At 36.3% G+C, this 24696-nt stretch overlaps 4 protein-coding genes across 7 annotated transcripts; 1 reads left to right on the top strand and 3 right to left on the bottom strand.

Moving 5' to 3' along the window:
• Positions 1-1523: 1523 nt before the first annotated feature.
• LOC125232735 (cystatin-like protein) lies at positions 1524-2636 on the bottom strand. Of its 4 annotated transcripts, none has more exons than XM_048138495.1 (2): positions 2456-2636; positions 1524-1949 (listed from the first exon to the last, which is right to left on the bottom strand). In XM_048138495.1, the coding sequence occupies exon 2, from the start codon at positions 1944-1946 to the stop codon at positions 1641-1643; it is 306 nt and encodes a 101-aa protein (XP_047994452.1). In that variant the 5' UTR covers positions 1947-1949; positions 2456-2636; the 3' UTR covers positions 1524-1640. The 4 variants fall into 4 exon arrangements, with proteins under 4 accessions (XP_047994452.1, XP_047994454.1, XP_047994453.1 ...); XM_048138497.1 differs by lacking the exon at positions 2456-2636 and adding an exon at positions 2401-2425; XM_048138496.1 differs by lacking the exon at positions 2456-2636 and adding an exon at positions 2396-2419.
• A 2197-nt stretch (positions 2637-4833) lies between these two features.
• On the top strand, positions 4834-6573 carry LOC125232678. Its single transcript, XM_048138431.1, has 2 exons — positions 4834-4988; positions 5521-6573. Exons 1-2 carry the CDS (start codon positions 4929-4931, stop codon positions 6418-6420), a joined length of 960 nt encoding a protein of 319 aa, XP_047994388.1. The 5' UTR covers positions 4834-4928; the 3' UTR covers positions 6421-6573.
• A 5801-nt stretch (positions 6574-12374) lies between these two features.
• LOC125232952 (sarcocystatin-A-like) lies at positions 12375-13913 on the bottom strand. Its single transcript, XM_048138805.1, has 2 exons — positions 13764-13913; positions 12375-13320 (listed from the first exon to the last, which is right to left on the bottom strand). Exons 1-2 carry the CDS (start codon positions 13821-13823, stop codon positions 12712-12714), a joined length of 669 nt encoding a protein of 222 aa, XP_047994762.1. The 5' UTR covers positions 13824-13913; the 3' UTR covers positions 12375-12711.
• A 2996-nt stretch (positions 13914-16909) lies between these two features.
• LOC125232548 lies at positions 16910-18480 on the bottom strand. The gene is made up of 2 exons (XM_048138255.1): positions 18346-18480; positions 16910-17919 (listed from the first exon to the last, which is right to left on the bottom strand). Exons 1-2 carry the CDS (start codon positions 18403-18405, stop codon positions 16999-17001), a joined length of 981 nt encoding a protein of 326 aa, XP_047994212.1. The 5' UTR covers positions 18406-18480; the 3' UTR covers positions 16910-16998.
• Between the last annotated feature and the right edge of the window lie 6216 nt (positions 18481-24696).

The following is a 24696-nucleotide window of genomic DNA, read 5'->3' as shown; positions in this document are numbered from 1 at the left end:
TGTAATGATAGGTATCTTTAGACGTGATTGTACTATAAACTATTAAAAGACTAAGGTACAGCGGGGTAAATCTCGACTGGGGAGCAATTGTAACTGATCTATTTTTTAACCCCCGACGCAAAAACGACGGGATGTTATAAGTTTGACGTGTCTGTCTGTCTGTTTGTCTGTCTGTGTGTGTGTCTGTCTGTGGCATCGTAGCTCCCGAACGGATGAACCGATTTCGATTTAGATTTTTTTGTTTGAAAGCTGAGTTAGTCGGGAGTGTTCTTAGCCATGTTTTATGAAAATCGGTCCACTATGTCGCGGTGGGTGGTTTTTTCAATATTTTAATTTTGTGGTTATTCCATTATTACACTCTGATGAGTTCTATTATGTGGGTATCCACTGAACACGCCTACCATATATAACCGGTGGACACTTTATTGAATAATGCAAACATTGTAAAACATGGAAGAAATGGACCGGTTAGGCGGTTACATTTGCCCCCCAGTCGAGATTTGCCCCGCTGTACCTTAATACAAATTACCTAGTACCTAGGTTGCAACTATTCCTAAACATTGTCTTTTTTTAGGGTTCCGTAGTCAACTAGGAACCCTTATAGTTTCGCCATGTCTGTCTGTCCGTCCGTCCGTCCGTCCGTCCGTCCGTCCGTCCGTCCGTCCGTCCGTCCGTCCGTCCGTCCGTCCGTCCGCGGATAATCTCAGTAACCGTTAGCACTAGAAAGCTGAAATTTGGTACCAATATGTATATCAATCACGCCAACAAAGTGCAAAAATAAAAAATGGAAAAAAATGTTTTATTAGGGTACCCCCCCTACATGTAAAGTGGGGGCTGATTTTTTTTTCATTCTAACCCCAACGTGTGATATATCGTTGGATAGGTATTTAAAAATGAATACGGGTTTTTTAAGATCGTTTTTTGATATTATTAATATTTTCGGAAATAATCGCTCCTAAAGAAAAAAAAAGTGCGTCCCCCCCCCCTCTAACTTTTGAACCATATGTTTAAAAAATATAAAAAAAATCACAAATGTAGAACTTTATAAAGACTTTCTAGGAAAATTATTTTGAACTTGATAGGTTCAGTAGTTTTTGAGAAAAATACGGAAAACTACGGAACCCTACACTGAGCGTGGCCCGACACGCTCTTGGCCGGTTTTTTACAAGGGTAAATGAAGTCAACCAATATTTGTGAGTGTGCACGGAAATCGTCCCACTTTGTCGATTGCTATAAAGCCGCTATGCCTGTTTATTCATGTAAAGATACAAGTAAATCTCGCCATAATGGTAACTGACAAAGTGGGACGTTTTACTAAACACACTCACATTTATGAGGGCACTTAACATGTCCCAGAATGTGTTACTTTCTGATTTTCCCATACAGAAAATGCTGAATTTAAAAGGTAAGTACCTAATATCTTTGCTTAACAGTATTTGGTTAACATGTATGGTTGTACACACATACATAGCAAGTCACTCAAGGACTAAAATTAAAGAATATGGCAAAGTAAAAAACAAACATATTAATAAATTTTTCTTATATAATTTTAAAAATAAATGAAAACATCAATAAAATCCAGAACATAAATAAATATATACATTCCTTATTTTACAACGGCCATAACACTATTTGGACTTTTACCAGTTGTCTGGCAGATCACATGTTACTTCAATTTCCTTCTTATTGAGCCACGGCTGTTCCCAAATCTTAGCATAGCATGTGAAGATCTCTCCGTTGGCAGGTTCTACAGCGAAAGTGATCCGTGTCATGGAACCAGCAACTACTTGGTGAGATGCTCCGATGACTTTGATTTCTTTTACATCGATCGGTCCACCTGGATTGGTCTCGCAATATTTAGCGAAGGACTCATGCGCCAACTGGATGTACTTGGGGTCATTTGGGTCTGCTTCTGATATACCCCCGCATAACGGCTGGTTTGACATTTTCTGAAATATAGGACATATTATTTAGTTAACTAGTGAGAGTTTCTGAATTGATATACACAGACCAAGAGAGCCCATGATTGGTGAAGGCTGGATAGCCAGCATTTTTATACTTTCCACTACTCCAACACTTTTCCTTTAATGACATTTATTTCAGTAAATCGTTCATATTTAGTAGTGCAACTACAAAACTTATAAAAGTGATAATCAAATCAAAAGATTAGACAAGAAATTGGAAATGTTCCCAAAGTTACGTAGCGAGTGTTTAATTTACCCACTAGTGAAATAAAACAAGGGACAGCCGAATACATTTAAATCAAAACAATTGACGATTGCAAAAGGGGCGTAAAAGTCAGAATAACAAGATCATGTCACAATCTGTTTTCCGCTCAAGGTTGAAACTTGTACAAAGCGTTATTTTATCAATAATTAATTAACTTAATATTTACTTCACCTGTGATCCTGCAAGGATATATATCAGAAAATAAAAAAAAGTTTGAGATACCCACCCAAGTTATGTTTTACGTTGCTGATTATAGAGTGAGTCACAGTGGTCACTGCTTTGTTTATTGAATCTAGAAGGATACGCGACACGACCATCAGCTAAAACCGCTATTTTTATAATACAATATACGTAATAGTTCATAAACAATAACTATCACACACAATATTCACAATAAAATAGATAACGCATTAAGCTAGGAACATACTACGCGGACGTCCGTCATAAAACGACCGCGACCGCGACCTATCAGTGTGCACGGAACAAAACATCCAGAGAGCCAGATTTCGATCGGACGTCCGTGCGCTCAAGGCCACGTCCGCGTCCGTCGACCGATAGTTTGCACGGTTATGTGTATTTCCATTGTCCAGATTCCCGTCCGCGGTCGATTTACGACGGACGTCCGCGTAGTGTGTTCCTAGCTTTACTTGAGTCACCCGAGTCACCCTATCAGCAGTGTCAGCTGTTGAGTCACTGTCAAGATACCGAGTTGAACCAATCACACACTTGAGCTTTTAATGTACAACCATAATAATGCTCGACGCGACATGGGGCGTTCAGGTTGTATGAACGCACAACGAACATGGAATAATTGATTTTGCTAAATTCGGCTGAGTATTATGATAATAAAATTTATTATGAACCAAATCTTGTCGCTAAAAAGGCAGCAATTTTTTGTAAATTGTAGGGTCAGCGACCAATTGTCTTCATGAAATGCGCGGCTTCCTTCACCTTGGCGTCGGTGAAATCATCGAAAAAAAAACGTACTCGAGTGTCTATAACTGGAACCGGAACACTACATATCTCCTATGATGGACAAAGAACACTATAAAACCACAATTTACAAGAAACAATCCTATGTTAAAATAACCCAAACCTGAAGAACTGCCGTCCATGAGTGGAGAAAACACCTCGTTTTAATTTGTTAACTATAAAGAAACCAATAGGAGTATCTATTCTACAATGCGCTTGAAATGTAAAAGAAGGATAAGACATTCATTCAAGTTTAACACGCTTAGCGGTAGAATTTTTACATGTAGGTATCAGTGAAATATCAAAAATAGCCAAAATTCTATCTTAAACTGTCCATGATTGGGTCGTGTTAAGACTTATGATTCTTCCACACGAAAAAGAAGATGAGCAGCCGGGTTACTAATGTATTACCGAAAGTTATCTGCCAGATACAAGGAACGGTACGTTTTTAGTAATGATACAAGGAACATACTATAATTCCTAAACAAAATCGTAATATCTTGATTTACTAACTATAAATGCAATAAGTAGACTACTTGTTGCAGTTACGGTTTGTAATAATATCATGCATGTATTGGACTATCATAAGCATAAGTGAATTCATTCATTTTTTATTACATAAATAAATAATAATAAAGTATTAGCAAATAAGCTAAGTAATATTATCTACTTTATGGTCAAGGTTTCATGTCAATAGGATGCGTAGTAATGGAGATATCGTCAAAACAACTTTAAAAATTTTAACCGCGTTTTTCTCGAAAGTAGCTTGAACCTAGTTGTTTTTTGTTGCACTTTGCGTTAGGAGGGCAGTTCCAGCCTTCTCCATTCATTTCTATCAGGTGCTACTCTGTTCCAGGTTACTTCGGCGACTAAGCGAATGTCGCATAGACCTATACACGGTGTACCTTGAGGACACCGAAAGATTTTAACTATGCATTTCTGAGGGCAAAATAAAGATAAAATGTTATTATGGCAAAAAAAAAATTTTTTTGATTTTTTGGATGTAGGTATATGTATTTTCAAAAAGTAAATGTTATTCGTAAAACTGGCACTTACAATAAAGAAAATCTTTTTTTTTTCTAAAAAATACTTTTTTGCAATGAAACTTTACTATCAACGAGGATACTACTTTTTTGCTATCAACAAGGCTAGTTAGATTATGTCCGATAACGGCATCATCGCCATCAAAATAGCGTTTTGTTATGAGAAATAATAAGTATTTATGAAATAAAACTATGGAAACGGATTAAATCGCAACGGGTGACCACGAACGCTGTAAAGAGTTCGAAACGTCGGGATGTATTTTAAATTCATTATACGCGATTTAATCCGTTTCCATAGTTTTATTTCATGAGTAACTATCGCGGTAACCGAAGAATTGTCTTCGGTTACCGCGATTAATAAGTATTTGTTATTTTCTTTTAATCCAAATAAATTTATATGACATTTTACTTTTCTGTTATGACGAGATAACTGTTAAAATTATTCGGTTTCCTCATGTTACACCGTGTATAGGTTTTATATTTCAGTGTCGCATCTCCACGGTCCGCACAACCCCCACTCTCCCCATATTACCGTATCGTATGTAGATGATGTTACGGTCTCAGATCATAATTAGTATTGTTTTTACACTATTTGTACAGTTGCGAATTCAGCCTGAGGATGTATAAAACGGCTGTATGGAACCAGTTTCTTCCTAGTATATTCAGTGGTACAAAACGGTCAAGATGTCCCCAATATATTTTGTCCTGTTCGCTACTTTGCTAGCTGGAGCTGCCTATTCTGCGGTAAGTCAAAATCAAAATAAATACTAGATATATACTTACATTCCCCCTAAATCATAAACGTACTCTAGTTATCAAGCTGATAAAATTCTAACTAAAAACGTACCTAGTTTATGAATAATTATATATACAACTTACTTCTACTTCTTTTTATTTACCCTCTCGAATGCCTTATTTCCGCCGATATTTGGACTTCAATCATCAATGCAAAGGATAACCTTTTTGTAGTTCGTTAAAAAGCTACTTAGTAGCATATTTTTGACGACGTTCCAGGGGTTAAGTGTCATCAATATTAGCAATAGGATAAGAGATAAACTTGCTTTCTTTGCTCCCTGCGTTCTAGACTTCTAATTAGAAAAGGTCCCTGATGAGTTATTTCTAGTCTACACAAAAATATCTGTAAAAGTTTTTGATACTGTCAAAAGTCCTTATTGCACACGAATAATAGTGGAAAGTCACACGTTGAATATTTGAATATAATTATTCAATTGTACTTCAGTGTTATTGAAATAACCGTTTAATGCTTGTACTTCAGGAGTTGGCAAGGGTAAAGCGACAATTCCCTGGTGGTGTGCAGCCGGAAGACCCCAGTGATTCAGCTTACCATAAACTAGCACAAGAATCATTGGTCAAGTACCTCGCAACTAGCCCGGGCGGCCCAATAGACGTCGACAAAATCAAAGTAACTAAAGTAACAAGACAGATTGTTGCTGGCTTCAAGACCGTTCTTGATTTCACTGTAACTCCTGCCAATGGCGAAGATTTTACGTGCCATTCTGAGGTTCTAGAACAGGCGTGGCTAAACAAGAAAGACATTGACGTAAAGTGCAATAATGAGCAAGTGCCTGACTTTCTTCCCGGTGGTGCAGAATCGAAAAATCCCAGTGACCCAACTTACCAAAAACTGGCTCAAGAATCATTAGACAAGTACCTCGCAACATGTCCAGGTGGCCCAATAGAAGTCGACACCATCAAAGTGACCAAAGTCACCGAACAGGTGGTTGCTGGCACCAAGACCGTTCTTGATTTCACTGTGACTCCTGCCAATGGCAAAGATTTTACGTGCCATTCTGAGGTTCTAGAACAGGCGTGGCTAAACAAGAAAGACATTGACGTAAAGTGCAATAATGAGCAAGTGCCTGACTTTCTTCCCGGTGGTGCAGAATCGAAAGATCCCAGTGACCCAACTTACCAAAAACTGGCTCAAGAATCATTAGACAAGTACCTCGCAACATGTCCAGGTGGCCCAATAGAAGTCGACACCATCAAAGTGACCAAAGTCACCGAACAGGTGGTTGCTGGCACCAAGACCGTTCTTGATTTCACTGTGACTCCTGCCAATGGCGAAGATTTTACGTGCCATTCTGAGGTTCTAGAACAGCCGTGGCTAAAAAAGAAAGACATTGACGTCAACTGCAATACCAATCAACAATAAACTGCAAATCATGGTTCGGCGGATAAAGATTTAAATGACGAACTAAAAACTTATTGATTTGAATAAAGACTTTTACACCTTAGAAGAATGTAATATTGTGTATTTTTTCTTAGTCTGCTTATTAATTTTATTAAAAATTAAAAGTCGTCTGTATGTTTATTTTTTTTATTTTTTATGTTTGTTCCTCGATATCTCCGTCGTTACTGGACCGATTTTGAAAAAAAATTTTTGATTGAATGTATATGCATACAGATTGGTCTCATTTTTCTCAGAACCCAGTTCTGATGTTGGGATCCTGGAGAAATCGAGGGAACTCCTCGAATCTGAAAGGCATACTTACATATGGTGATTTTTGTATTTTTAAAGGAACAGCATGCATTTAGGTACGGAACAGTGACATTTGGTGCAGTGGAACTGCTGATGATGGCCAGAATGGAATTCCTCAAATCTGAACGGCACGCTTATAGTGACTTTGGTATTTTTATAAGAACAGCATGCACTTTCGTCCAGAACAGTGACATTTGGTGCAGTGGAACTGCTGATGATGGTCAGAACCAAACTCCTTAAATCTGAACGGCACACTTAAGGTAACGGACCCAATCATGGACAGTTTAAGGAAAATTTACGCCTGTTTTTGATATTTCAGTCATAAATGTAAAAATTCTACCGCTAAGCGTGTTAAATCTTGAATGTCCTATCCTTCTTTTACATTTCAAGCGTATTGCAGAATGGATACTCCTATTAGTTTCTTCATACTTAACAAATTAAAACTAGGTGTTTTTTCTCCAATTATGGACGGCAGTTCTCCAGTAATGGATCCCCCATTATGGACAGTGAAATAAGTTTAAAATTTTACTTTTAAAGCCAACTGATACTCAATGAGTCAATTTTATATACCATAAATACAATTAGTTTGAGTTATTTTAACATAGGATTGTTTCTTGTAAATTTTGGTTTTGTAGATTGTTCCTTGTCCATCATAGGAGGTAGGCAGTTTTTCGGTTCCAGTAATGGACACTCGCAAAATAACGCCATTTCTTTATATCTTTGGAGCAACAAACTAGTATGCTTTATACCTTATCTCATGCTTAATGCAGTAAGTAAAACGCATTCAAGTTTACACCGAGTATTATTTTTTTATTATTTTATACATGAACTCAACTCTCTTAGCAACATTACTAAGAATTCGTCTTGATATTTTTTTCAGTAAACTGATGAATTTTATCTTGTCGCCAAATCCTTCAGAAATAACCGAATTAATTGAAACTTCAAAATGAAACAGCTCTACAACTCTAGTTTATGGTACATAGCCGTCAGTTTTTAGAAACTAATTTTAGATACTTATTTTTAAGGATTTGTGTTTTTTTGTCCATAATGGCATCACCGTCCATTATGGGGTATTTCACCTTATAGTGACTTTGGTATTTTTATAAGAACAGCATGCACTTACGTCCAGAACAGTGATATTTGGTGCAGTGGAACTACTGATGATGGTCAGAACCGAACTCTTCAAATCTGAACGGCACTGTCATAGTGACTTTTGTATTTTTATTATTACAGCATGCATTTAAGTTCAGAACAGTGACATTTATTTAGTTATATTTGTTAAGCATATTGAGTTTTGAAGTCAAATTTTGTCAAGATTTGATTTCTTATAATCGGATTCATGAGGAATTGAGGAAACTCCTCAAACCTTAACGTTATACGTAAGGTGACGAACCCAATCATGGACAGTTTAAGAAAAAAATTCGCCAGTTTTTGATATTTCACTGATAAATGTAAAAATTCTACCGCCAAGCGTGTTAAATCTTGAATGTCCTATCCTTCTTCTACATTTCAAGCGTATTGCAGAATAGATACTCCTATTGGTTTCTTCATAGTTAACAAATTAAAACTAGGTGTTTTTTCTCCAATTATGGACGGCAGTTCTCCAGTAATGGATCCCCCATTATGGACAGTGAAATAAGTTTAAAATTTTACTTTTAAAGCCAACTGATACGCAATGAGTCAATTTTATACACCATAAATACAATTAGTTTGGGTTATTTTAACATAGGATTGTTTCTTGTAAATTTTGGTTTTGTAAATTGTTCCTTGTCCATCATAGGAGGTAGGCAGTTTTTCGGGTCCAGTAATGGACACTTGCAAAATAACATCATTTCTTTATATCTTTGGAGCAACAAACTAGTATGTTTTATTACCTTATCTCATGCTTAATGCAGTAAGTAAAACGCATTCAAGATTACACCGTGCGTTATTTTTTTATTATTTTATACATGAACTCATCTCTCTTAGCAACATTACTAAGAATTCGTCTTGATATTTTTTTTAGTAAACTGGTGAATTTTATCTTGTCTCCAAATCCTTCAGAAATAACCGAATTAATTGAAACTTCAAAATTAAACAGCTCTACAACTCTAGTTTATGGTACATAGCCGTCAGTTTTTAGAAACGTATTTTAGATACTTATTTTTAAGGATTTGTGTTTTTTTGTCCATAATGGCATCACCGTCCATTATGAGGTATTTTACCATATATTCATTTGTGTTGCCATCAAATAATTAAAGCATTAAAAGCAGTTTAAAAAAATACCTACACATTTCTACATAATCTAACATTCGCAAGTAGCTTTCACCAGAAACCCAAAGGCGGCGGTTTTTTTTTCTTAAAAATTATGGATTAAAGGTTTGATAAGACATAACATATTTGTGTTGTTCTCGTATTAATGTAAAGCCTGGCCAGAAGTATAAGACTATTGTCAGGAGGGTGCTGTTATTCTGGTCCGTAGCCGAATGGTATTTCTGCGACGCGAAACGAAAACGAAACGCCGCGAAAGGTAGTCTGGCTCTACGCCAATACGCAAGAGGGATAGAGATAGACATCTACGAGCGTATCGTTTCGTGAGCGTTTGTGCCATTCGGCTACGTACCCTGTTCAGTATGAAGAAAATAGTTCTTAGGAAATTTCGCAACATTGCGCGTAGTCATAGATAGATAGATAGATAGATAGATAGATAGATAGATAGATAGATAGATAGATAGATAGATAGATAGATAGATAGATAGATAGATAGATAGATAGATAGATAGATAGATAGATAGATAGATAGATAGATAGATAGATAGATAGATAGATAGATAGATAGATAGATAGATAGATAGATAGATAGATAGATAGAATACTCTTTATTGGCACACCTCAGCAAAAGCACATACCAATTACAATACAATTGGCCAACCAATGGCTCATCTCAGCTCGTATGTTCGAAATGTCAATGGATTTCGCATATACATTTCTAGTAAGTAATAGTTATTTGTTATACAAGGGAGCAAAGTTGTATTTTAACGCCCAGTGTGGAATTGAAAAACGAGCAAGTGAAAGGATTCTATAGTTGAACCACGAGCGAAGCGAGTGGTTCGAGAATAGAATCCTGAACTTGCGAGTTTTTTAACACACGAGAAGTAAAATACATTTGGACCCGAGTGTAACACAAAACTTTTCCCCTCACTATAGCGAGGAAACTACAACGCAAAAAATGCGTTTATCACTGCTTCCAGTAGTCCCACAGGTGGTTAATCATCTTTATTACTAGATTCACCTACTTTTATCAATTTTAAAGCAGTTAATTTGACTTTATTCAAGGTCAAATTACTTTACCCACTAGTGGATAAAATGCGTTTTTACCCGCTGGTATTAAAGGACAAAACACGTGTTTCCGAGCTAGTGAGGGGAAAAAACTATTGAGACTTACAGACATATAGGTAGTTCGTTTTTTAGGGTTCCGTAGTCAACTCTTATAGTTTCGCCATGTCTATCCGTCCGTCCGTCCGTCCGCGGATAATCTCTGTGACCGTTAGCACTAGAAAGCTGAAATTTGGTACCAATATATATAGTATATCAATCACGCCGACAAAGTGATAAAATAAAAAGTGGAAAAAAATGTTTTATTAGGGTTCCCTATACGTAAAGTAGGGGTGATTTTTTTTCATTTCAACCCTAACGTGTGATATATTGTTGGATAGGTGATATATTTAAAAATGAATACCTAAGGGTTTACGAAAATATTTTTTTGATATTGTTAATATTTTCGGAAATAATCGCTCCAAAATTAAAAAAAATATGTCCCCCTCCCCCTTCTCTAACTTTTAAACTATAAGTTTAAAAAATATGAAAAAAAAACCAAATGTATAAAGACGCTCTTGGCCGGTTTTATAATTTTAGCTTTGGAACCCTAAAATACTGCGAAATAACTCGGTAGCTTAGTTTATATTGGTCACTTCCTCCGAACTGTAAGAATCTTTGGCTGACACGTTGTCGTATTGTTATGTAAAATAACAATATATTTTCAGCTGGTAAATTTACATAAGGATGACTAGCTTTGTATTGTAATTTATAATTGCAATTCATTTTACTAGGGGCTTGTCATCGATTACGTAAGAAAGCGACGAAGCGGAGGTGTGTAATTTGTAACTTTAGTCTCATGAACGATAGTCGTTCTTACGTTATTGATGTTTGAGTCATGTTGAAAATCTAGTCATGATCAGTGTAGGGTAAGATGGTTGACAGTGGATCACTCCATTTTTCAGAGGCCATATCTCAGGAATGGTTTGACATATTTACATTTTGTTTCGACTCTTATATACATCATTTATTTAAGATTTATTGTGTTGTGGTTTAAAAGCTATATTATGAGACATGTATGGTCACTAACGCTTTTTAAAAAAATGGAATTTGATCCACTGTGCAACAGGGGGTGTGAACAATGGATATACTAGTGGTTTACAGTGGACCAAAGAGAATCATATCAGAAAGATAAGGGGAAAAAGAATGAAACAGAACATGTATTATTTTTTATTAAAATAGTCAATACTAAATATCAAAACCTAGTAACATAGGTGTACTGATCATCTAACTAAAAGATCCAATTTCTAAGAATTTCAACTTTACTGCCTTAGAAGCTTAGTGAATAGCCATACAATAAAACAAAAGTAAATATTTCTTGTTATCTAACTTAAACTTTATAATGTAAGAAAATTAGAACAATAATTATTATGCGTATATAAATAATTAACTACTCAAAATGCTTTTATGGGATCAATATTTCTGAAATGAACATTTTGACCATACAACATAAGTAAGAGCCACGTAAAAATAGTTTTCCAAGATTGTTTAATGGCAGCCTATGCTTTTTTCACTCGTTCGTTTGGTATTCCGCCTTCTTTTCTACAGGTGACCCTTTTTCGCAGCAATCTGTAACATAGCAATGTGTACTAAATCTGACCCACTGTGTACTTGACCCAGATGACCCAGTGTCAACCCACACGCGAAAAAAATTAAATAATTAAAAACAAATACAAAAAAAATATTTATAGCGGAAAATGTTAAAACACACAATAGCTTTTTAATCAAGTTAGTAATAAAAACGATAACAAGACATTCAATGGCACATAATTCGAAATTATACGATAATATCCAACTTACGTAAATATGCTACCCGCGGAGTGATATCACGTTCACACCTGCACACGACGTTCTGTTCGCGCGGTCCCGTGGGCACTGAGCTAGTAGGTACGTGTTGGCCAGAGGTATCCAAGGCGCGTAATAAACTAATAATAGTGTATTTAGATTCGTCGTAGTGTGCGTGACCTATTGTGCACCAGCGACCCACTGTCAACCACCTTACCCTACTCACGTTTGTAACAATACATCCACTAAACAAATGTTGTCAATGTATGCACATTTAAACGTCAAAGTAGGTAGATAGGTAAAGTCCGTGCCTTGCACGCTACCACTTAAAACTAGTAAACGAAGAAGAAAATACATCTCATCAAGAAGAAAATCATTCTGTTTGGCCTAAAGGTTGACTGGTAGAGAATGCCATGTAGCATTAAGTCCGCCTTTTGTACTTAACTGTATATTTTTACTGTGCAATAAAGTTAAAATAAATAATAAAATACACAACATAATGATTTATTATTTACTTTATAATTACAATACGAGGATTGCATTACACAAAAAAACATGAAATCATGACTATTTTAGCCGTGTATTAAATATAGGTACTTAGGTACGCGTTTGATATTTCAAATCACAATAACGTACTTCGTGTTTAGCCAACTCTTCTCAAAAACCCTAGAATGACATGTAAAATTTGTATGTAAGAAGCGTCAGGCTGGCAAAAGCTTGTTAGGTTACTTTTGTTCAAATCAATTGTTTAGCTTCATTGGTTCGCCAAGTCTCACTAAACTTCTTAAGCGATTCTTGTAATAATACTGGTATATTCTTCTCTTTTTATTGCTTAGCATCGCAGTTTACACTAATCTCTTTCTTGTTTAGCCACGCCTGTTCCCAAACATCAGAGTGGCAGGTAATAACTTCACCATTGGCAGGGGTTACAGTGAAATAAAGGACGGTCTTGGTGCCAGCAACAACCTGTGTTGTCACTTTAGTTACTTTAAGCTCCTTAACGTCTATTGGGCCGCCTGGGTTAGTTGCGAGGTACTTGTCAAACGATTCTTGCGCTAGTTTCTTGTAAGCTGGATCATTGGCGTCTGCCTCCGATACACCGCCGGGCACCTGTCGCTTCGCTCTACTGTCCTTAGCATCGCAGTTTACAGTAATCTCTTTCTTGTTTAGCCATGCCTGTTCCCAAACATCAGAGTGGCAGGTAATAACTTCACCATTGGCAGGGGTTACAGTGAAATCAAGGACGGTCTTGGTGCCAGCAACAACCTGTGTTGTCACTTTAGTTACTTTAAGTTCCTTAACATTTATTGGGCCGCCTGGGTTACTTGCGAGGTACTTGTCAAACGATTCTTGCGCTAGTTTCTTGTAAGCTGGATCATTGACGTCTGCCTCCGATACACCGCCGAGCAGCTGTCGCTTCTCTCTATTGAGCTCCTGAAATAAAAGGAGCAATTGTAATTTCTCTTACAAGGAACAAATCTTGACTATTATGTACCATTTGTGGGCAGCGCGAAGTATAATTTTAATCTAATTTAACAGAATATTTAAATAAAGAATATTTAAGTAAAGTTTAAATAATGCACAGGTCAGCGCCACAATAGCGTAACTTCTCTATAGCAATAAACTTAATTTAAAAAAATATCTGTCACATTAATTGAGCTCTATTTAGTATTTTTTAATGATCTTTTTTTTAAATCTACCTCGGTGAACCAACCTTTTCTACTTCTGGAAGGAGTTATTATTTCAAACGTCATAATTTCATATATTGAACTAAATACTACTACACTACGCCTTTTGTGGCTAAAAAGACCGACGACATACTTTGCCACTAAATCTAAATAAAATATAGAATAAATAATTATAATAATTATACTTACAATAGGATTCGCAGCCGCGCATGCTAGCGCTGCTAACAATACAAAGCACAGAGGCGTCATTATTGAACTGAATACACTGACTTCGTACGGACAACTATGTTAAACAACTACTGGACGCCGGCTTTTATACCAGATTTAGTATTATTATAAACACAACAGAAACCTGTTCTTGAGAACCAGTACAATATGAGATCAAAATTTATCACACAACATGTAATCCATGACTTCACGAATTGAGTTGGATCTGCCGTACTCGGGAAGCCATCGGAGTGATAAGATTGATAAGGCTGTTGTTTATTGTCACATAAAAGCTAACACATTACCTCATCGCACCACGGTCATCCACATACAATAAAGCACTATTGCATCTTACTTTAGGCGGGATTTTAAGAGTAGGTAAGTATGACTTAATAACTTTAAGACAATTTTATTTTGTTCGAATTTCCTCACGTCCTTACTTATGATGACATTGATGACAACATCAAACTAATCAGATTGTCACATGTGCATAGTCGTGTGTCCCTGAACCTGAAACTTTAAGGAACGATTTATCGTGCGTACTTGATAAATGAACAATCCCTAACGTTACACTGATAACGATTACATTAATTAATACACTTACAATTCATCCATTCAACACAGTCATTATTTTCATAACATATATTATACAATACAATACAATACTCTTTATTGCACACCTTGATAAAATACAACAATACAACACAAGGAAGAAACACGAACAAAGGTAAACAACAGGCGGTCTTATCGCTAAAGAGCGATTTCTTCCAGACAACCTTAAGGTAGCGGAAATTGATAAATTTATATAATGTCATATATTATGTGCAAATACGAAAAATATATTCCTTATTTTAAGTTGTCTGTTACCAAGCAAACTTTAATTATGCGCAAGGCACACCTTTTAAACGAAACCGACCTAACGCAGAACTAAATTGAGTTGGGTCAGTTTCGTTATAAAGGTGCGACCTGTTGCTAAGGGGAAACGTAGCTGCGATATTTCCCTTAAAAACATTTCAAAATTATGCCTATACGGCGGGCCGTGGAATGTCATAATGATCAATATTGTCACGTAGCGACACCTAGTGAGTATCTGTGTTACTAACGTGGTATGTAATTTTGTACTTTTATGATTTTATTTTTTCTAATAAATAAATAATATGTTCTAGTTAAATTAATAAAATTACATTCCTATACTTTCAGTCTATTTTATAGTTTCAGCATAAAGGTTTTGTTCACCTAGTTTATTCAGAACTTTTTGGCTAGTTACCTCTATGGTGGGGAATTTGAATTTGGATAGAGAAAGAACAAATGAAGGGGGAGATGGAAAATTCTGGACGTGAAGAAAAGGCGTTTTCTGACTAAATATGTACAGAAATTAATTTTATAAGATAATAATAATGTTCATTGGCATGGAATGCATAATATATGCATATCGAGGAAGTTTAATATAGATGCATAGTAAGGGAAAGTTTTAATTTGGTGTTTTGGAAATGTATAGTTCCAACATCGAGGACAGGAGCAATAGGTCCTGACTACCGGCACTACAGATGTTGCCGATATGCGTTGGCGTTTCGGTGGTTGTGCTGAGACCTAATAATTTTAATGCTTGTCTGCTGAAGTATTTTCCGGTAAGTGTTACCATAGTTCAATCTTAAAAGGAGTAGGGAAATTCTTTAGCTTATAAACGTGGTCCTTATTATTCTATTTCTATTGTAGGGGAGGAGAATGTTCATACTTCACTAATGAATCCGGAGCCGGGAACGGAGTGTTTCTTCGGGGACTTCAGGTACCTATTGTGTTGGTTTTTTTTTGGTTCTTTGTTTATTTGGTTTTACCTTTTGGTTTGTTTCTTTTTACAGTTAAAATCTTAATTTAAATCCTTTCTATTCAAAAGTAAATAACCATAAAATGAATACTTGAAAGCCTATCTCATGATTGCAACATTTGCCAGATCCAGTTTTAGTTTCAGTTCTAGTTATAGCATTAAGAGTCACACATTTACTAAGTAATAATTTTTGTTTACAACAATTTGTTTGGTGGTGGTTTAATCTATATATTAGGTTTATCTTAAAATTAGTTTGATCTATGGATGGTGTTTACACATAGGATCTGTGTTTTTCCTAGGTTTTATGATCGAACTGAACTTGATGTAAATAACAGTTTAACGAACCAAATCTTGCTCTACCAAGTTACTGAGTTAGGTTTTATTTAGGGTGAACATAATAAAGAATTTTGGCCTGGTGTTTCTTTATTCTTTCCCGAACCCTAGGTATTATGTCTACAGCCGGGCATATCTCTTAGATAGGTTGGTGACAATATCAAATCAAAAACATTTCAGAACCATTAAATTAGAACTGTGTAGGTCTATCCGACCAAGGAAGGAACATTAAGTAAGTAGTATTACAAAAGGAAAGAGGCGTGCGCGGAGCCGAACCCAACACATAGGGACGCTTTCCACTTTCCTTGAATATAAAGTGTACACCGAGCGGATACTATCCTTACCCCTGTCACAGAATACATAATATTCCCCTGCCACGGGATGGGGTGCACTCAGGGTGTCAAACATTGATTTTAGATTCCATCAATTATCAAATATTGATGGAATCTAAAATGAACCGGGCTATTAGGTGAAAGCGATGTACTAAGTATTCCCATTGTTATTACGTTTATAATACAGGATATTTTTATTTAACCTATACACCGCATGCACCTAACAATATCAATAGAATATACGAGAAGATTACTTGGCAGAAAAACAAGACGCCAGGCTAAATGAGCGGATAGTAACAACAAGGAAAACGATATGTAAATGTCATGCTATTTGTTTTGATTTAAATATTAATAACTACATAAATAGAATATAATATGATTGTTGATGACATCTACCGCGTAATGAAATAGGTATCGAGACAAACCTTGTTGTTTAACAGTTGTAAATTAGTTTGAGATTGTTTTTTTGTAATGACTATGTCATCATCCTCCTTGCGTTGTCCCGGCATTTGCGACGGCTCATTTGTAATGACTACCTATGTATTACCTAGAAAAAACAGAATAGGTAGCTTGACCACCAAATGAGAACTGCCGGTAGAATAATAAAAAATAAATAAATTATATTAAAAAATACACAATTAACATGTTTTCCTATTTATTCGTTGGTACACAATATAAAAATACCTAAGTTTGAGATTAAAACATGAAAACATTATGCATATTCATTCTAGCCCTTCAAATCACAATTAACATCAATGTCCTTCTTATTTAGCCACGCCTGCTCCCAAATCTTAGAATGGCATGTAAACTTCTCACCATTAGCAGGCTCTACTGTGAACGTCAGGCGATACATCATACCAGAGACGACCTGGGAAGTAGCCTTTGTTACTTTGATTTGTTTAGCTTGAATTGGTCCACCAGGGTAAGTCGCGCTAAATTTCTCAAGCGATTCTTTTGCCAATTGTTTGTACTCTTGGGAATTTGGATCTCTCTCGGTTTCCCCTCCAGGAATTTGCCTCTTCACTTTACTTTGCTTATTTAAGTCACAGTCTACGTTAATCTCCTTCTTGTTAAGCCAGGGCTGTTCCCAAACACTAGAATGGCATGTGAATTCCTCGCCATTGGCAGGAATTACAGTGAAGTCGATACGCGTGATAGTACCAGAAACTACCTGTGTGGTAACTTTAGTTACTTTGAGCTGTCTGGGAGTTACTTGCCCTCCAGGGGCAGTTGTTGTGAGGTACTTCTGTAACGATTCTTGCGCCAATGCTTTGTATTCTGCACCATTAGGGTCTTGCATTGTTTCACCGCCAGCTATTTGTCTCTTTACTTTACTTTTCTGTTGATTAAGATCGCAATTTACGTCAATTTCTTTCTTGTTTAGCCACGCCTGTTCTAGAATCTCAGAGTGGCACGTAATAACGTCTCCATTGGTAGGGATTACAGTGAAATCCATACGCGTTTTGAAGCCGGCAACAACTTGGCTGGTGACTTTGGTTATTTTGATCTCTTTAACATCTATTACTCCGCCTGGGTTAGCCACACGGTACTTTTGAAACGACTCTTCAGCCAATTTCTTGTATTTAGCGTCATTAGGGTCTTGAGGTGATTCACCGCCAGGCACTTGTCTCTTCAGTTTACCGGCCTCCTGGAATAGAAGGAGAAGTAGGTAACATGGGATCAAAGTGTGGGTGTTTAGGTTTACACCCATCCGTAGGTATTTACACCCTCCACTATCCCCTATAACTACTTACTCGGTCAATTTATACAGATGAATAAATAAACGCCGTATATTTTATAGGTAACTAATAATCTATATTAATAAATTAAATTGGGTTTTTAAGAACATACATTTTTGTCGGGGCTGAAATTAGGTAGATTCTTAATTATTATTAGAATAGCACCTAAGAACTTGATAAGAACCTAATTAATTTCAGCCTCGCCAAAAATGTATGTTCTTAAAAGCCCAATTTTATTTATTTATATACGCAGATTTTTGAGTATGAAAGAAACATATTTTAATGATATAAATACCTACAATACTTTACATTTTAAAGTACCTACTTATACTTACAGTATGGGCAGCCACGCTCACCAGCGCAGCTACTAATAGAACAAAGTACAACGTGGTCATTATGCAAATGCCCACTTCACACTGATTTGTCAACTTCTATAGTAAATAACCGCTGACCGCCAGTTTTATACCAGACAAGGAATTCTCATTAAATGCAAGCGCTAACGATAGAAACCTGTTCTTGGAAAACCAGCATAGCATGAGCTTGTTAATAGATGAAACAAACGTAACCTTGAACTTGATGGTTTTATTCTAAGCACATTTATTTTTATTGTTTATGATAAATGTATCAGAGATCGTGGGGATTCGTTTACGAAAATATTTAGTAGTAGTTTTGGCAATCGACTGCAGGAAAGATTATAGGTATTACGATACAATACAAGTGAGTAAATTCAAAACTAGAGAAGGGAATGTTTTAAACAAGAGAAGACTTAGTACCGTATACGATGTTTTATAGTATTCATTTCAAATGTGCAAACTATTGCGGAAACTTCTTTGTATTTTCCTTGTTATGTCGAAATGTACCTACTGTTTTTGACGCGAAGAATATGGGGTTTGAGCGACTTGGAAGAACTGCCCCAATATCAGATAGCTAAAAATATATAACAGTTTTTTCGTGACAAAAGTAATCTGTTACTCTCCTCTTACTTATCGAAGTATCCTCGAAATGGGATATCCCTACTTTTTCCATAATTCGATGTAATAATGTATGTTGCTTTGGTAGTGCTACTAGAATATGCATTAATTATATCAGTTACTTAGGTACCTGTACATTTACATAATGTGATAGACTCAATAGCCTAAGTAAATATACTGTACAAATGTGCCCTAAAAATTATAGATATTAGTTCAAACACGCAACAGTGCACAATTCTGATTAACAATTTGTAACGGTCCTGATGTTGTTTTGAAACGACCTCGTAAACCGGCCACTCTGACTCGAAATAAATGAACATCGTTCATCAAGATGCGCTCTAAACCCCAAGACGAGCAGCAAATTCATATCAAAACCATATTAAAAATGGTTAAATTAGACTTAACCTTGTGTTTTTATTGTGAGCGAATCAACTCTCCCGTGCTTGGTAAGCAATCGGAATAAAGGGCTATTGTTTATTTTAACATACCTAGAACTGTGATATTCTATACCTACAAACAGTCTGATTATTATTTTAACCAAGTTGTAGATAATGTCAATAAGGTAGATTTTTTGAAATAAATATTTTATATACTAATAATTAGAACACTTTTACACAGATTGTCTTAGCCCTACGGTAAGCTCAAGAAGGTTTGTATTGTGGGTACTCAGATAACGAATATATATAATACACAAATACATATATTGATAGAAGACATCACCCACCCTAGGACTCTACAACCATGTCCAGGAATTTCACATCTGATTTTTTAATAAGTACACATAGTTCGAAAATAATTAGTTTAGAAGTAATTTAAAAAAACCGGCCAAGAGCGTGTCGGGCCACGCTCAGTGTAGGGTTCCGTAGTTTTCCGTATTTTTCTCAAAAACTACTGAACCTATCAAGTTCAAAACAATTTTCCTAGAAAGTATTTATAAAGTTCTACTTTTGTGATTTTTTTCATATTTTTTAAACATATGGTTCAAAAGTTAGAGGGGGGGGGACGCACTTTTTTTTCCTTTAGGAGCGATTATTTCCGAAAATATTAATATTATCAAAAAAACATCTTAGTAAACCCTTATTCATTTTTAAATACCTATCCAACAATATATCACACGTTGGGGTTGGAATGAAAAAAAATATCATCCCCCACTTTCCATGTAGGGGGGGTACCCTAATAAAACATTTTTTTCCATTTCTTATTTTTGCACTTTGTTGGCGTGATTGATATACATATTGGTACCAATTTTCAGCTTTCTAGTGCTTACGGTTTCTGAGATTATCCGCGGACGGACGGACGGACGGACGGACAGACAGACATGGCGAAACTATAAGGGTTCCTAGTTGACTACGGAACCCTAAAAATAGGCAAAGAATTACCTTTCCTCCTATCTTATCTCCGTAACTAACAGTGTAAATATTTGAAAAATACACGAAATGGCTTACCCAAATTTAATCATTTTAATTTCAAAATAAAAGTCAAGCGCAAACCGGGGTTAAGAAAAAACTTATCTAACAAGTTTAACAAGGTAGCGCCTTTACAGCGGCAATGAACAAAACTTGTTAGTTAAGCTGTTTTTTTGATGATGATGAAGTCTTTTCAGACGTACCTATCAACGGCGACATCTTGCTTTATTAATCTATGATTAAAGGACATGTTTAAACTTTTTCCCCTCACTAGCTCGGAAACACGTGTTTTGTCCTTTAATACCAGCGCGTAAAAACGCATTTTATCCACTAGTGGGTAAAGTAATTTGACCTTGAATAAAGTCAAATTAACTGTTTTTAAATTGATAAGAGTAGGTGAATCTAGTAATAAAGATGATTAACCACCTGTGGAACTACTGGAAGCAGTGATAAATGCATTTTTTGCGTTTTAGTTTCCTCGCTATAGTGAGGGGAAAAGTTTTGTGTTACACTCGGGTGCAAATGTATTTTACTTCTCGTGTGTTAAAAAACTCAAAAGGACTATTCTCGAACCACTCGCTTGCTCGTGGTTCAACTATAGAATCTTTCACTTGCTCGTTTTTCAATTCCACACTCGGCGTTAAAATACAACTTTGCACCCTTGTATAACAAATAACTATTTTTTACTTACGTGACTTGCAATCTGAATTTGGATTTTAAAGTCTGAGAGCACGGAGCACAATCGAGCTGACCAAAAGAGTTGTACCTACTTAAGTGTGTTTTTAACCCCAGACGCAAAAACGAAGGGGTGTTATAAGTGTCTGTCTGTCTGTCTGTCTGTCTGTCTGCCTGTGTGTGTGTCTGTCTGTGGCATCGTAGCTCCCGAACGGATGAACCGATTTAGATTTAGTTTTATTGTCTGAAAGCTGAGTTAGTCGGGAGTGTTCTCAGCCATGTTTCATGAAAATCGGTCTACTATGTCGCGGTCGGGGTTTTTTTCAAAATTTTAATTTTGTGGTTAGGTTATTGTAGGAGTGCCTGGGCCGATTTTTGAGTCTCACTTTCACTAAAATACCGGTTGAAAACGGTGAATTGCCTATTATTTTCAGTGACAATTTTCTGAATTCGAACGCCGGTGAGACTCAAAAATCGGCCCCCTGGACCAGAATTTTCAGACGTTTAAGTCTTCAAGTCGGGTTTGTTCAAAGTTACTAAGATTTAAATTAACATTTGCATAATCTATGCAAATGTTAACTTACGTTAATCTAAACTTACTGTAAAGTCAAATGACGCTACTTAACAAAATCCACTTCAAAACCTTTTCGCCTATCAAGAAGTTATCAGGTGCCGTAGCCGAATGGCGGCTGCGACACGAAACGCCGCGAAAGATAGTCTGGCTCTGTCGCGCCAATACGCAAGAGCGATAGAGATAGATATCTACGATCGTTTCGTTTCGTGAGCATTGCGTGAGCGTTTGTGCCATTCGGCTACGGGCCTGATCTCATGTAGGTGCCTAGAGATTTTGAGCTTCGAATTCGAACCCTACAATCCCTACTTTACAAACTCTACAAATGTTTCCCATCATTTGTTTGTTCGATACTAGTCTACAGGTGCCACTATTTAAAAAAAAAACCCCGACTGCGACATAGTAGACCGATTTTCATGAAACATGGCTAACAACACTCCCGAACTAACTCAGCTTTCAGACAAAAAAAAACAAATCTAAATCGGTTCATCAGTTCGGGAGCTACGATGCCACAGACAGACACACACACACAGACAGACAGACAGACAGACAGACAGACAGACACGTCAAACTTATAACACCCCTTCGTTTTTGCGTCGGGGTTAAAAAATTGAACAGTGACTAACATTTTTCACGTAGGTACTGGGGGCCGATTTTTGAATCTCACTGTCACTAAAATACCGGTTGAAAACGGTGAATTGCCTATTATTTTCAGTGACAATTTTCTGAATTCGAACGCCGTGAGATTCAAAAATCGACCCCCTGGCCATAAATGACAGTAGCGAAACGGCCAAGCTACAAAAGTTAAGTTGCAGTCCATCTGATTCGATCCTAATTCGTACTGATGTTGAGGAGATAAACTAGAAGTAACTTTACTCATTTCCACGTACGGAACCCGGTATCCGACTAGTAATTGGCAGGCTTTTAATTTATTTGATAGTTACGGATATTCAGTTCTGACAATAAGAATACCTATGGTTATTTTAAACAATGGTATCGATTATTGTAGTTAAATAGATGGTTCGATTAATGCCTTGATTAAGTATTGGTTGCCAAGTTCTGTAATAGTACTTAGATACTTAGGTACAATAATACTTTATTATACTTACTATAAGTTGGTCATTACATACGAGGCGGTATTATAGTCGCAAACAAAGTAATGATATGATCAATACACACGTGTTTCAAACGACGTTTTTCAACGCACATGTGAATAAACTTTCGGTAGTAGTCGGTTGCATGATTTTCAAAATTTTGGCTTATCTTAGTTCGTTTTCACATTATCCCATCCGATATCGGATGTCGGGCCGATATCCCATACATTACAGGAGCCATCTTGGATTTTTTCCATTGAAATCCTTCCGACATCCGATATCGGATCATAATGTGAAAACGGACTTAAAGTTTTTACATTGAATATACTTAATTGGTGGCGGAAGAAAGAGGAGGCCTTTGCCCAGCAGTGGGACACAATTATAGGCTAGTAAAAAAAAAAAAACTTAATTATTATATGAAAACGTATTGAATGTGTAACTACTAAAAAGCAACCCAAGTTCACTTCCGATAAGAGAATTTTTCCTGTCCGATATCATAATATACAAATCTTTTTTCGTTTCCCAAATACCTAAATTGCGGTGTATTGGTGCACTTCTAATCAATTACAATCAATGTAACTTATCTTATGACTGAGTACCTACAGACAGTACCTAAGAACTTACAGTTTTATCTAACAACCCATTTAAAAAGTATACTGTGGGAAAGTGTGGGATAGACCCATTTAACTAGTTGAATATTACTGTAGATGTCGCTAGCTAGACCCTAGCTCTCGCTCTCTCTTTCTCTCATCTTAGCGTTTTGCACTTCTGATCCTAGGGTGACCTCTGTAGGCACAATACGGTACTTATACGGTGGAAATTCATACGGTAGAGAGCTTGTCTGTCGACCTAAGCCGTGAATTGAAGACTCAGTCGCAACACAACACGTTTTAACTTGTTTTGATATTGTTTTTTTATGATTGGTAAAAAAAATTTTGGTTTTGGGTTTATGGACTCAAGTAATGCTCAAGTAAAGCCTGTGTGCGTAGCCGAATGCAAAACGCTTCACGAAACGCTCACGAATCGTGAATCATTTGGGCATTCTACGTTCTATTCTATATGACTACGCGCCATATGGCGGAATTTCATTACAGCTATTATCTTCATATTAAACTGAACTGTCACCCCATACATCAGTATAGTATAACAGCGCCCTCCTGACAATAGTCTACGTGCGTAGCCAAATTCACAAACGCTCACCAAACGTTCACGAAACGAAACGCTCGTAGATATCTATCTCTATCGCTCTTGCGTATTGGCGCGACAGAGCCAGACTACCTTTCGCGGCGTTTCGTTTTCGTTTCGCGTCGTAGAAATGCCATTTGGCTACGGGGCCAGGCTTTACCTAAATACTGACTTATGATATCGAAGTTATCGTTAATATCCGTAAACAAGTTAACATCGCACCGACATAATTGTGGCTTGTGTCAATGTTTGACATTTGTTTGGCTTGGTTTTGTTAATATTGAGCGAACCACTGACATCACTAGACCATTAGGAACAGAGAACACAATTTAACTTTCAAATTTTTATTTACCTACTTCAAGGGGCTACCTAATGATTCTCCGACAATTTTTTAGCCGATTATTGATTCGCCGACAACGATTCGCCGAATGTTATTTAGCCGAATAATCAAACTGTCGCTGTCACTTTTGGTCGAACAACGTTACGTAGAATCTTGGTTCGCATACAGTTCAGTTCGCTTCTGTGCAAATTATCTGAATTATTATTGGACATTTTTCATTTAGCTAAGTAATATTTTCGTTTAGGCCACGTTTTGTCGAATAACGTTTCACATTTTATACATTGTTAAAATATTTTCGAATTAATGAATTATCGCTGTTATAAAAAAAAATTCCACTTAATAGACACTTTTTTTTCTTAATCAATGTATAATGTGAAAAACATTTCGTTGCGGTAATAATTTACATACACTGGCAACATTATGTTAGAAATAAAAATTTTAAAA

Source organism: Leguminivora glycinivorella, chromosome 13, assembly GCF_023078275.1.
Source record: "Leguminivora glycinivorella isolate SPB_JAAS2020 chromosome 13, LegGlyc_1.1, whole genome shotgun sequence".
Lineage (NCBI taxonomy): Eukaryota > Metazoa > Arthropoda > Insecta > Lepidoptera > Tortricidae > Leguminivora > Leguminivora glycinivorella.
The sequence above is the reverse complement of the archived record's forward strand: the minus strand, read 5'-3'. Positions and strand labels throughout refer to the sequence as shown.